We start from the raw sequence: 13081 nt of genomic DNA on the forward strand, positions 1-13081 counted from the left end.
CAGTGGGTTATTCCCCACACATGTGGTATCGGCATACTCAGGAAATATTGCACAACATATTTTTGGGTCCATTTTTTTCCTGTTACCCTTGGGGGAAAAAAATGTAGGTCCAAATGAACATTTATGAGAAAAAAAGTTAAATGTTCATTTTTTCCTTCCACATTCAAGAAAATCCTGCACCTGAAGGGTTAATAAACTTCTTGAATGTGGTTTTGAGTACCTTGAGGGGTGAAGTTTCTAAAATGGTGTCACTTTTTGGTATTTTCTGTCACATAAACCCCTCAAAGTCAATTCAAATGTGATGTGGTACCTAAAAAAAAAATTTTTGTAAATTTTGCTGAAAAAATGAGAAATCGCTGGTCAACTTTTAACCCTTATAACTTCTTAAGGAAAAAAATATGTTTCCAAAATTGTGCTGATGTAAAGTAGACATGTGGGAAAAGTTATTTATTAACTATTTTGTGTAACATGACTATGATTTAAGGGCATAAAAATTAATTATTTGAAAATTGCAAAATTATCAAAATTTTCGCCAAATTTCTGTGTTTTTCACAAATAAACACAACTCATATCGAAGAACTTTTACCACTAACATTAAGTACAATATGTCGCAAAAAGCAATCTCAGAATCAGTGGGATCCGTTGAAGTGTTCCAGAGTTATAACCTCATAAAGTGACAGTGGTCGGTCAGGAAGGTGAAAACAGGCTTGGGGTGTAAAGGGGTTAAGCAGTGTCGAAAATAGGAATATGTCCAAAAGATAGACTAGGTCTACCATGAGTCAAGGCTTTTATGGTCTGACACGTGTTGCATTGTTCTGTTGAGAGGAATATTAGTGGCTTGTTTATATCTTGTTAGAACTTGACATCAGAAAGCATTGTAAACCTGAATATCTGTTATGTGCCTATTATAATTGTATGCCTCGTTCTATAATCTCCTCCTTCCATCACTTTGGATCTGTGCGTGCTCACAACTACAAACACATTCTTCTTGGGCTATATTTTGATTGCGTGTTTGAATGGTTTATTATGTGACTCCCTGTCCTAGAGGTATGTCTGTCTTTTTATTGTATCCCTTTGTGAAACACAACAGCTTTATTGTGGTTCGGCACTAAAACAAGATCACTTACATACACAAACTTTAAGGCCAGATCTTGTTTTGATAGCACACTAATCTTTGTGCTTCATTTTGCAATGAAAGTCAGTGTTATTCTTTCGGGTTACACTCTTCCCAGGCGATGGTAGCGTACTCTTCGAAGGGCTAACATAATACCTGGATAATTACGGACATGCAGTCTCGTATGAAGGGAAGTCCTTTCAACAGCTGAACAATGAGCTCTTGGTGTCAGCTCTTGTTCTTCCCATCATCTTGCTCATTGACTCGCATACCTCTTGTCAAGCTTCACCAGCCCCATCAGCAACTTTCCAAACTAATCGGAGCATTTTCAGAGGAAAGTACACGGTGAAGACCAGAACATTCGCTAAGTATAAAACCGTTCAAAGTTTCTTAGAGGACAGTGGTCATCCTTGTGATGGCAAATGATTGACCAAAGAAGTTGAGGCTTATCCTTCCTAGTTCTCGGCTATTCCAGAAATCTGCACCTTTCTCAGATTTAGATCTGATCTGAGTTCTCTAGGAAGCTTAATGCTTTCAGAGCTACATGTACTGAAGAGGGCTTGTTATGTATTTATCTTGTATATTATTACATTATGGGACAAAAGGAGATCTAGGAGGAGTAATGGCAATGCTACATTTTGCTTTAATCCTTATTTAAAAGGAGATTTAATCCTATAATGTAATAGCAGTGCTTTATCAAGCTCCTAATAATTTTAATCATGCTTGTATTACAGGTAAATGTCTGTGAAAAAACAAGATTTACTCCCAATGCTAATGCACGCATCCCTACATCTCACTGTCCACAGTGCCATGACTGACAAACCAATGTGAGCAGAGGCGAGGAGAGTTGGGACTTCTTCTACTTGTCCCTGCTCTCCCTGGTTTGTCAGTCATGCCAAATAAGATCAAATATTGCTTTTTCAGTCTGCAGTAACTGTTACTTGTAATAAAGATTAAACGGTTATTAGGAGTCTCATAAAGCTTTTAATACATAACAGGGGTAAATCCCCTTGACTGGTTCTCTTTAAACTCAACATATGCACTACAAAATTCAGCTTCAAGGCTTCCATTAGATGGGTTGCTACACTTTATAAATGCAAAGAGCCATGAAAAAGTCTGTTTTCTGCTCTGGGCGAACCAATGCATTCACTTATAATGATTTCTAATGGAACATGGGATACTACATTTTCTTATGGCTACTAACTAGTAATGTTTGAGCAGCTTTAATATAGGCCATCAGTATAACATCGGTGGGGATCAGCTGAAATCTGCTGTAGAAGTTTAAATGGGAGATAAACAGCAGTGCTCAGAAGCAACCTCTAAGTAGTGGATGGGATTGCTGTGTTCTGACTGTACGTCACTTGTATCCAACCTAAGTCAGAGGAGAGTGAATCCAGCACTGATAGGCCGCAGGGATCGCGTCGCATAAGAATGCCTTCGAAAGCCAGTGCTGACACCAGTGAAATGGCGCTGACCCTGGAGTTGAGTAAAAGTGTTATTATTTTACTGAGGGGAAACATAAGGATTCAGAACGGGTTATCTGAGTATTGGACGACCCCTTTAATTTCTGGGGCTCCTTCACTGATTTCTCTTGCATGACAGGTGTCCTATCATGGGTGTGTCAGGCTGCAGACAGTCGCACTGCATCTAGCAGCAGAAGGTCTCTGCATTTGGCCTTGCAGACACCTTCTTAAACCTTCTGACTCTTTGACCCAGTGGCAACCTTTCTCCTGCTCTAATTGACACACCTGGACCTGGGTGTTTTATAGACTCCGAGCCTGCCGCTGGGAATCGCCGGTGATATTTCCATTTCCCCCTGTTGAGGCTTGGAGCTATAGCAGTCGGCTATCTTCCTATTTGGTGTTGCTTGAGGATGACTGTGTTACATCTCTGAGTCCACTAAAGTGTTCCCATTGTTCGTCTATCCCAGCTGTCTTTAGTGGTAGTGGGGATCGACTAGTGATTATCTCGTCATTCCCTAAGTCAGGCTTATCGCCAGGGTCAGGCAGGGATTAGGCTCCTGCTCGGCGATAGGTGCAGAACCTATATAGGGACGTTTAGGGCAGACAGGGTGACTTAAGATCTGCCTAGGGGCTTCCACTCTCCCCTTCCCTAGTGTTGAGCTCCCTTCCCCTCATCCCTTCGTGTTGCACTTAGTCTTTCCTACACTGCATGACAATTCCTGACCACTAGCTATGCAGGAAATGGCCTGCAACATTGCCATTAGCTTCCCATTTGTTTTAAAAGTAGAATCTGAGTACCCCCGCTGTCAAACAAGTCACACAATAACCACGACAGGTCATGAAAGAGCATAACCACGACAGGTCATGAAAGAGAATGGGACATTAAATAATTCCGTGTAATGCAGCTGTCAATACAGTTGAATTTCAGGAACTTTGATGAGTCTGAAGAAGGCTGTTCACGAGTAGAGGGCAGAATTACTGTCCAAGAGCTAGGGTTTGCATGACAGCGCCTTGACAGACACACACTCCTACTAGATCTCTTGGAATCATTTGTAAAGAAACCTCTAAAGCCCAAAGTTGGCACCAATTTCGATCTTTTTCCAGATTGGAAATTCCCAGAGCAGGACAGACGTTTTAACAATAGAGTGTTTACATCTTGGTTTACACTACAGAATAGGGTTTCATCTGAGAAGATATTAATTGTCGAAAAATCAGACACTGCGTAAATATACGTCAGCCGAGGACACAATTGAAATTATTTTTCTTAGTTGGGAATTTTAGTTATTGTTTTCCCCTTTTATGTTTGAGAATGATTGTCTCAATGAAGAAAAGTTTTAGGCTCTTGGTCAAATGAGAAAAAAACAAAATCTCTCGAATGTCCAACATTGAATTGTAACATTATTTGCTGGGAGCATGTTGTCTTTTTCAGATGAAAAATTCCTACTTGAAGAGCATTTCCTAAACACAGCATGCAGCCTAGTTATACACGTGTGTGAATATTTCTTATTAAAACACAGCGGTGTACAACAAATTCGAGTTCACATATTAGGGACATTACAGACCAGTCACTTATTTAGGTCAGTGACCTGAAAAATGGATTGTATAGCCAAAGATAAAGGTTTTGATTTCTGAATACAAATAACATTGTCCGTGTCAAATTACTCGAAGAACAAGTTTAATAACAAGATTAGAACCAGACACAACTCTGAGTTGTACAAAAAAAACCCTCTGTATAAGCAATGTCTTCAGATGTGTCTGTGATAACCACAAATCACTCATAACAGGGCCAGCAACAAATGTCTTTCGGAGGCCTGGGATTTTTGTACTCGAGCATGCTTCCTGGTACAGGACAATACTGTCTGATGCTTGGATTTAATTGTTTATACTGAGAATACCAATGCTTTTCTCTGTAGACAGCTCGCAGTACCATGCTTTGTCCCCATTCTACAAGGCTGGTAGTTGAAGGACTTTCTGTAGATTATAACAATCTAATTTGAAAAACAATCATAAAAAGTGTTTGTTTTGTTTTCCATTGTATTACAGTCCTTTAACTATTAAAATATAGTCAGTATAACAATCAGTTTTTAAGTTATTTCCAAAACATTGACTTGGAACCACATATGGCTCTCCAGTCCATGTAACTGTCTCTTGTAAACTCCTGATTCAGAATCCATTTTGGTGATCCAATTGGCATCTATGATGGATCAGTATTGTGGTTTCAATCCTTGGTAGCCCATTGAATCCTTTTCTAACTCCAGGCCTAAAGCTTGATTTATTCTATCTGCATGGCAGCATTAAACATCCACCGATCTGCTACCTGTTTGTTTCTATTCGTTTAGGCAAGTTGACCACAATTAATATGCACATAGAGTAATCAGTAATAGGTTATTCTGTTCTCGGCAGCACATGTCTTGTTTACACAGGATGAAGTGCTATCGAGAACAATGATCTTTTAACTAAAACGAAAGATTATTTCATCCAACAAACAAGCGTTTTGCTTATTTGTTGAGTGATCAGCAGCTTGTTTATATTGTATGATCATCCTGAAACTAATGTTCCTAGGAATGCTCACTCATGATAATTGTGGAGTATAAAGGCACCTTAAAAAGGTTGTCCACTACTTTTACATTGATGACCTATCCTTAAGAGAGGTCATCAATGTCTGATCGGCCGGGGTCCGACACCCAGCACCCCTGCAGATCAGCTGTTATCGGCGGTGGCCAGCTGGAAGTGCTCGCTTGTCAAGCTGCTCCATCTACTCGTCTTGGCCGCTGCAGGGTACTACACATCCGCCTCCTATTGCTTTGATGTGCAGTACCAAGCCCCGGTCACTACAAGTTGACGGAGCAGCTTGACAAGTAAGCCGCCGCCAATAACAGCTGACTGGCGGGGGTGCTGGACCCTGGTCAATCAGACAATAGGCCATCAATGTAAAACTCTACTTCCCAGTACAATGGAGAAGGGAACTTAAGAAATGATTGGGAATATTTCCTTTGCATTCCTTATTTTTGGAAACAATGATGTTTAGACAAATGGATAGCAAGCAGATAGTTACATCACAGTGTGCTCAAAGTGCTCAGTTCATCTATTTCTTTACATCCATTTTAACTCTTTACATACTCTCAAATAACAAATATACTTGAAAGTAGATTGAGACAATGAAATACATTTTCAAGTAATTCTGTACATACAAAGGGATAATTTATTTTGATACTGGATTGGAATGACTCCAAGACTGAATGTACTATAGCTGTGGGCAATAACACAGGTCAACAAAAAAAAAATTTTTTTCTGGTGTCCAAAATATTTTAATGAATTTGGGGTATTTTTGGGGTGCTGATTCTGAATATGCTATCAGTTTTGCCAGATTGGCTCAAGTTTTTGAGATTTTTGGTATCTTATTTATAGCACTTGTTGGTAAATGCGACGCATCATCTAATTAATTTCTTTGGATTAGTACTTGAACTGAGCAGTTCTCAATATAGTTTTGTGTTAATTAGTGTTCTAAAAGTTTGTTCATAGCTTGATTTTTGCACTAACTTTATGTTGTTGTCTGTTTTCCAGTGAAAAGCATGAACTCATCAAGAAGAAGTTGTCTTAACGATCCAGACTCATTCTGTTACATTTGTGGTGAATACACACTGCCAAAACATAGAAGAAACATAACAGACTTCGTAAAAAAAGTGTATTTTGCCTATTTTGGGGTTATGCTTGGGGACCAAGACAAGTTTTGGGCACCACACATAGTGTGCAAAGCATGTATCGAATTATTACGAAAATGGAGCAAAGGACAAAGAAAAAGCTTCAAATTTGGTGTTCCAATGGTGTGGAGAGAGCCAAAAAATCATCATGATGACTGTTATTTCTGTGCAGTGCAAGTGCAAGGATTCAATAAGCATAAGAAACGAAAATGGGAGTAACATGGAATCTGCAAGAAGGCCTGTCCCTCATTGTGAAGATGTGCCTGTACCTGTGTTTACCATAAATAACAGTCATCATGATGATTTTTTGGCTCTCTCCACACCATTGGAACACCAAATTTGAAGCTTTTTCTTTGTCCTTTGCTCCATTTTCGTAATAATTCAATACATGCTTTGCACACTGTGTGGTGCCCAAAACTTGTCTTGGTCCCCAAGCATAACCCCAAAATAGGCAAAATACACTTTTTTTACGAAGTCTGTTATGTTTCTTCTATGTTTTGGCAGTGTGTATTCACCACAAATGTAACAGAATGAGTCTGGATCGTTAAGACAACTTCTTCTTGATGAGTTCATGCTTTTCACTGGAAAACAGACAACAACATAAAGTTAGTGCAAAAATCAAGCTATGAACAAACTTTTAGAACACTAATTAACACAAAACTATATTGAGAACTGCTCAGTTCAAGTACTAATCCAAAGAAATTAATGAGATGATGCGTCGCATTTACCAACAAGTGCTATAAATAAGATACCAAAAATCTCAAAAACTTGAGCCAATCTGGCAAAACTGATAGCATATTCAGAATCAGCACCCCAAAAATACCCTAAATTCGATGAAATATCTTTGGCACCAAAAATGCTGTTGACCAGTGTAATTTATACTTTGATCCACTGGTATGGGGGTTACCTCAACGTTCACTTTTGGGATTATTATTGTTTGACTTTATAAAAACAACTGATAAATGTTATTGTAAATCAGTTTAATAACTCTGTAATAAGAGGCATGGTGAATCCCGGTTTCAAGAAAAGATTTGAAGACATTGTAGAAGATAAGAGGGTAAAAGTTCAGTCCTAAGATGTAAAAAGATTTCTGGTCAGGGAGGACATTGAAAGCTGTAATGTCACCCTACATCGGCTGTTTAAATGTTTTCACGGAAAAAGAATAACAATATTTACAAAAAATGTGTAAATTTATAAAAACGTATCAGTTAATATGCAAAAATATAGATACATATGGGCCAGTCCTGCTTAATTTGCCTATAGCAAGCAGCGCTCTATGAAACGACTGGCACAAATATGTACATTTGTAGTGAATATCAAAATTATTTTCATGCAGCGAGAGGCCTCTAAAATGTAATAGTGGTGGTTTTAAGCATTGGCTGACCTGACAGGTCCCCTTCAATGTGGTTCAGCAAGGAATTTTTCCCTTTTAGGACAACTTGCCTATGTCTTTATTTACAGGTTTTTCTTTTGATAAATGGTATCTGATTTATTTTTCTCCAGTTCCATACATTTTCCTTCATTTAAGAGAACTTGGAGGCTTATGTCATTTTTTCAGCCATGCACCTATGTAAGTAGGCAAGCACATTGGAAATAAGGTAGAAGGAGAAAAGGATGGCGTATACTAAAGATCGGTGAGAAGGGTTAGGAGATTGATCTAGTAAAATTAGCAAAAACTTCTGGTATCAAATGCCGCTGTAACCAAACAAAGCATTAATAACATATTAACTGCTTAAGGACTGACCATTGACCTAGACATCTGGGCCGTCCCACTCCTCCTTTGCAACGACGATCTAAAATGTCACTGCGTACTAGAGCGCTACATGTTATCATATCTCTTTGGGAGTGAGTATCCAAGTGTCGGAGAGAGCCAACGTCCACATAGAGAAGGCAGAGACCGCTTCTTACCATCAGTGCCTTCCCATTTCCTGTATACACAGCGCTACAGATGCATTGTGTGTGCAGTAATAGGAAGCACCGATAGCGTTGCCTCCTCCATACACATCAGTCATGTGATAGGGAGGGAACAGGAGCTGCTGAGTCATAGGAATCAAAGACAGCTCTGCTATGCCGCCAGGAGGTTGCACTTCCTTTGTAACTGGGGACAATACCCCAGCAAGAGTTTGAAGGCTAAATATGATGACAACTGCCCTATTGCGGAACTGCTCCATCTGTTTATAGTGGGGGCGGAAGGGTACTACACATCCGCCTCCTATTGATTTAAGCAGGAGGCAGATGTGTAGCACCCTGCCAAAAAACGGAGAAGCTCCTCAATCAAGCAGTTCCAGCCGGTGGCAGATGACACAGAGAACATCTGATCAGCAGGGGTGCCAGGTGTCGGACCCCGACCAATCAGACATTGATGACCTATCCTGAGGATTGGTCATCAGTGAAAATGTAGTGGACAACCTCTTGATAACCCTTGCCTAGTAAACAGACGATTTTTGGGGGAACATCTGTGATCTCTGAAGAACAGGGCAGCCTTAAGGCCCCGTCTCACTAAGCGATTTACCAACGATCACGACCAGCGATACGACCTGGCCGTGATCGTTGGTAAGTCGCTGTGTGGTCGCTGGGGAGCTGTCACACAGACAGCTCTCTCCAGCGACCAACGATCAGGGGAACGACTTCGGCATCGTTGAAACTGTCTTCAACGATGCCGAAGTCCCCCTGCAGCACCCGGGTAACCAGGGTAAACATCGGGTTACTAAGCGCAGGGCCGCGCTTAGTAACCCGATGTTTACCCTGGTTACCAGCGTAAATGTAAAAAAAAAAAAACAGTACATGCTCACCATCTGATGTCCGTCAGGTCCCTTGCCGTCTGCTTCCTGCTCTGACTGAGCAGCCGTACAGCGAGAGCGCAGCGGTGACGTCACTGCTGTGCTGCGCTCTCGCTGTACGGCCGGATCTCAGTCAGAGCAGGAAGCAGACGGCAAGGGACCTGATGGACATCAGATGGTGAGCATGTAGTGTTTGTTTTTTTTTACATTTACGCTGGTAACCAGGGTAAACATCGGGTTACTAAGCGCGGCCTTGCGCTTAGTAACCCGATGTTTACCCTGGTTACCAGTGAAGACATCGCTGGATCGGTGTCACACACACCGATTCAGCGATGTCAGCGGGGCCTCAACGACCAAAAAAAGGTCCAGGCCATTCCGACACGACCAGCGATCTCGCAGCAGGGGCCTGATCGCTGGTACGTGTCACACATAGCGAGATCGCTATGGAGGTCGCTGTTGTGTCACAAAACTTGTGACTCAGCAGCGATCTCGCTAGCGATCTCGCTATGTGAGACGGGGCCTTTACAATAGGAGGCTGGTCCAGGATCCACCAGTGTTTCTTGCTAGTTAAGCCCAGGGCATTGACCATACAGACCCATTATATGGTTACAAGATCTTGGGTGCCATTGTTGACGGAGTATATTCTCAGTATGGTTCCACTATGCAAATAATGAATTGTCTCTTCTTTACAGTAAAGGTACCTTCACACTGAACGATATCGCTAGCGATCTGTGACGTTGCAACTGCATCATCTCTGTGAATTTATTCTGAACTTTGTCTTTTTGCATGGAGTAAATGATATTTTAACCATCATTTTATTTTCTGTTTCCTCTTCCTTGCAGATCTATCTTCGTGCTACTGATGTGAAATTGATGAGGCAGTTGCTCATTATCAATGAAAACATTGAATCTATCAAGTATATGATGGAAGAAAAAGACATCGTCACCAGCCAGGGCAGCAGCCTAAGTGGAAGCCTTTGTAGTTTACTCGAGAGCCGAGATAGTTCACTACAAGGGAGCTACACGAGTTTACATGGCTATAGTGATGGCATGGATGACATATCGGTGGGCAGCTACTTGGATACACTAGCAGATATTGTCCCTGGACATTGTACCCCAGATTTTGACCAGTACAATGACGTACAACAGAACCCTGACGACTTCCAACCACTGTGCAATGATTCTAGCCATCAGTACGATGAATATTATTGCTTTAGATAGGACTAGTCTTTAACTTATGTCCATATTGGACAGACCACACATTTTCTTCATTATTCTAACAGGTCAGAAATAAGTATACTATTGATGTACACAAGTCTTGAGAAGCTGTATATGGATTTGCTACTCTCCTTTTCCACACGTTCAGGTGCTATTTATTAAATGACTTGGAATTTTCCATATTTATAATGTTATTGATTGAAGACTGCAATATTAATAATCTGTTTTATTATCAGTCAGGGAAAGGGTTATGCATTACCTTAAAACTGCCACCACTTTTTACGCTATTTTGAATTGCTTTGTGTTTTCTATCTGTATTCAACAAAATAAAGTGCAGTGTCACTAAGTATATGTCCCATCACATGTTTTTTTTTTCCTGTATGTTTAGTCACAGGGGTATAAAAGCTCATATTTGGAGAGTGCCAACATTTGTCATGAAATAAAAAAAGGAAAAAGCTTCCAAATGGCATCTTTGCAGAAATACCAGGAATACAATTTAACTTTTTAGCATAGTGTCATATTAGGGGGAAAAAACATTAATGGTATGCAAATGAAAATACATCACTGGATCAATCACCCATCTCTACCATTTAATACAGTCACTTTGCAATGTTTTTAGATCTAACTAAAGGCAATCTGTCATCAGGTTGTTGCTATGGAATCTGAGCGCACCAATATGTAGGAACAGAGACCCTGATTCCAGTGATGTGTCACTTACTGGGTTGAATTTCGCTGTTTCAATACAATCAGTGTTTTATCATCAAGATATTATCACTAAAGGACAACTGGCCTTGTGACTCCTAGTCCAGCCACGCCCTCAACACTGATTAGCAGCCATCTGTCAATATACGGTGTACACAGCTGTGGTGTGTGTGGGGTGATACATAGCTCGTCAACAAAGCTCCGCAGTATCTACAGCAGAGAAAAACCAAGATTACATCACAACTGCTGCACCCAGTAAACTAAGTGATGCATTACTGAAATCAGGGTCTTGGTCCCTGCCTCATGCTGCTGTCAGATTACATGGCAAACACCTGCTGACAGATTCTCTTTAAAGGGAACCTGTCACCCCCAAAATCGATGGTGAGTTAAGCCCACCGGCATCAGGGGCTTATCTACAGCATTCTGGAATGCTGTAGATAAGCCCCCGATGTAACTTAAAAGATGAGAAAAAGAGGTTAGATTATACTCACCTGGGCTGGCGGTCTGATCCGATGGGTGTCCCTTTCCGGGGCCTCCCATCTTCATAGGATGATGTCCTCTTCTGATCTTCACGCTGTGGCTCCAGCGCAGGCGTACTTTGTCTGCCCTGTTGAGGGCAGAGCAAAGTACTGCAGTGCGCAGGTGCCAGGAAAGGTTAGAGAGGCCCGGCGCCTGCGCCCTGCAGTCCTTTGCTCTGCCCTCAACATGGTAGACAAAGTACGCCTGCACCGGAGCCGCAGCGTGAAGGCCAGAACAGGACATCATCTGATGAAGATAGGAGGTGCCGGACTGGGACCGCCCCTGGGTGAGTATACCTCTTTTTATCATCTTTTAGGATACATCGGGGGCTTATCTACAGCATTCCAGAATGCTGGAGATAAGCCCCTGATGCTGGTGGGCTTACCTCACCCTCGATTTTGGGAGTGACAGGTTCCCTTTAATGTATCAATCACAACCACATCTTGTGTCAGAATATTCTGTAGTCTTACTGCTGTTACAAAGAAACCCCTTGTGTATTGATGGAAAACTTTATTTCCTTTAGTCCTCGTGTTGTGCTTCCATCTTCTGTCTTGGGAGGCTTGATCTATGTCCTAAATGTTGAAATGCACTGCTCAAAAAAATAAAGGGAACACTAAAATTCCACATCCAAGATATCTCTGAATGAAATATTCCAGTTGTAAATCTTTATTCATTACATAGTGGTATGTGTTTAGAACAATAAAACCTACAAATAATCAACGTAAATCACAACTAATATCCCACGGATGTCTGGAGTTGGAATGATGCTCAAAATCAAAGTGGTAAATGAAGTTACAGGCTAATCCAACTTCAGTGGAAATTCCTCAAGACAAGGAAATAATGCCCAGTAGTGTGTGTGTGGCCTCCACGTGCCTGTATGATCTCCCTACAATGCCTGGGCATGGTCCTGATGAGGCGGCCGATGGTCTCCTGAGGGATCTCCTCCCAGACCTGCATCTGCCAACTCCTGGACAGTCTGTGGTGCAACGTGACGGTGGATGGTGCGAGACATGATGTCCCAGATGTGTTCAATCGGATTCAGGTCTGGGGAACGGGTGAGCCAGTCCATAGCTTGCAGGAACTGGTGACACACTCCAGCCACATGAGGTCTGGCATTATCCTGCATTAGGAGGAACCCAGGGCCAACTGCACCAGCATATGGTCTCACAAGGGGTCTGAAGATCTCATCTCGGTACCTAATGGCAGTCAGGCTACCTCTGCCGAGCACATGGAGGGCTGTGTGGCCCTCCAAAAAAATGCCACCCCACACCATTACTGACCCACTGCCAAACCGGTCATGCTGAAGGATGTTGCAGGCAGCAGATCGCTCTCCATGGTGTCTCCAGACTCTGTCACGTCTATCACGCGTGAACCTGCTTTTATCTGTGAAGAGCACAGGGCGCCAGTGGCAAATTTGCCAATCCTGGTGTTCTGTGGCAAATGCCAAGCGTCCTGCACGGTGTTGGGCTGTGAGCACAACCCCCATCTGTGGACGTTGGGCACTCAGACCATCCTCATGGAGTCGGTTTCTAACCGTTTGTGCAGACACATGCCCATTTGTGGCCTGCTGGAGATTTTGCAGGGC

General features: G+C 41.9%; 1 protein-coding gene across 1 annotated transcript in view; it reads left to right on the plus strand.

Annotated features, from left to right (window-relative positions):
- Positions 1-10622, plus strand: part of LURAP1L (leucine rich adaptor protein 1 like) — a 37239-nt gene extending 26617 nt beyond the window's left edge. The window contains exon 2 of the mRNA XM_077249219.1: positions 9901-10622. Within this exon, the coding sequence (XP_077105334.1) occupies positions 9901-10278 (378 nt within the window). The 3' untranslated portion in view covers positions 10279-10622. The remainder of the gene's footprint in view (positions 1-9900) is intronic.
- The last annotated feature ends 2459 nt before the right edge of the window (positions 10623-13081 follow it).

Source organism: Ranitomeya variabilis, chromosome 1 (genome assembly GCF_051348905.1).
Source record: "Ranitomeya variabilis isolate aRanVar5 chromosome 1, aRanVar5.hap1, whole genome shotgun sequence".
NCBI lineage: Eukaryota > Metazoa > Chordata > Amphibia > Anura > Dendrobatidae > Ranitomeya > Ranitomeya variabilis.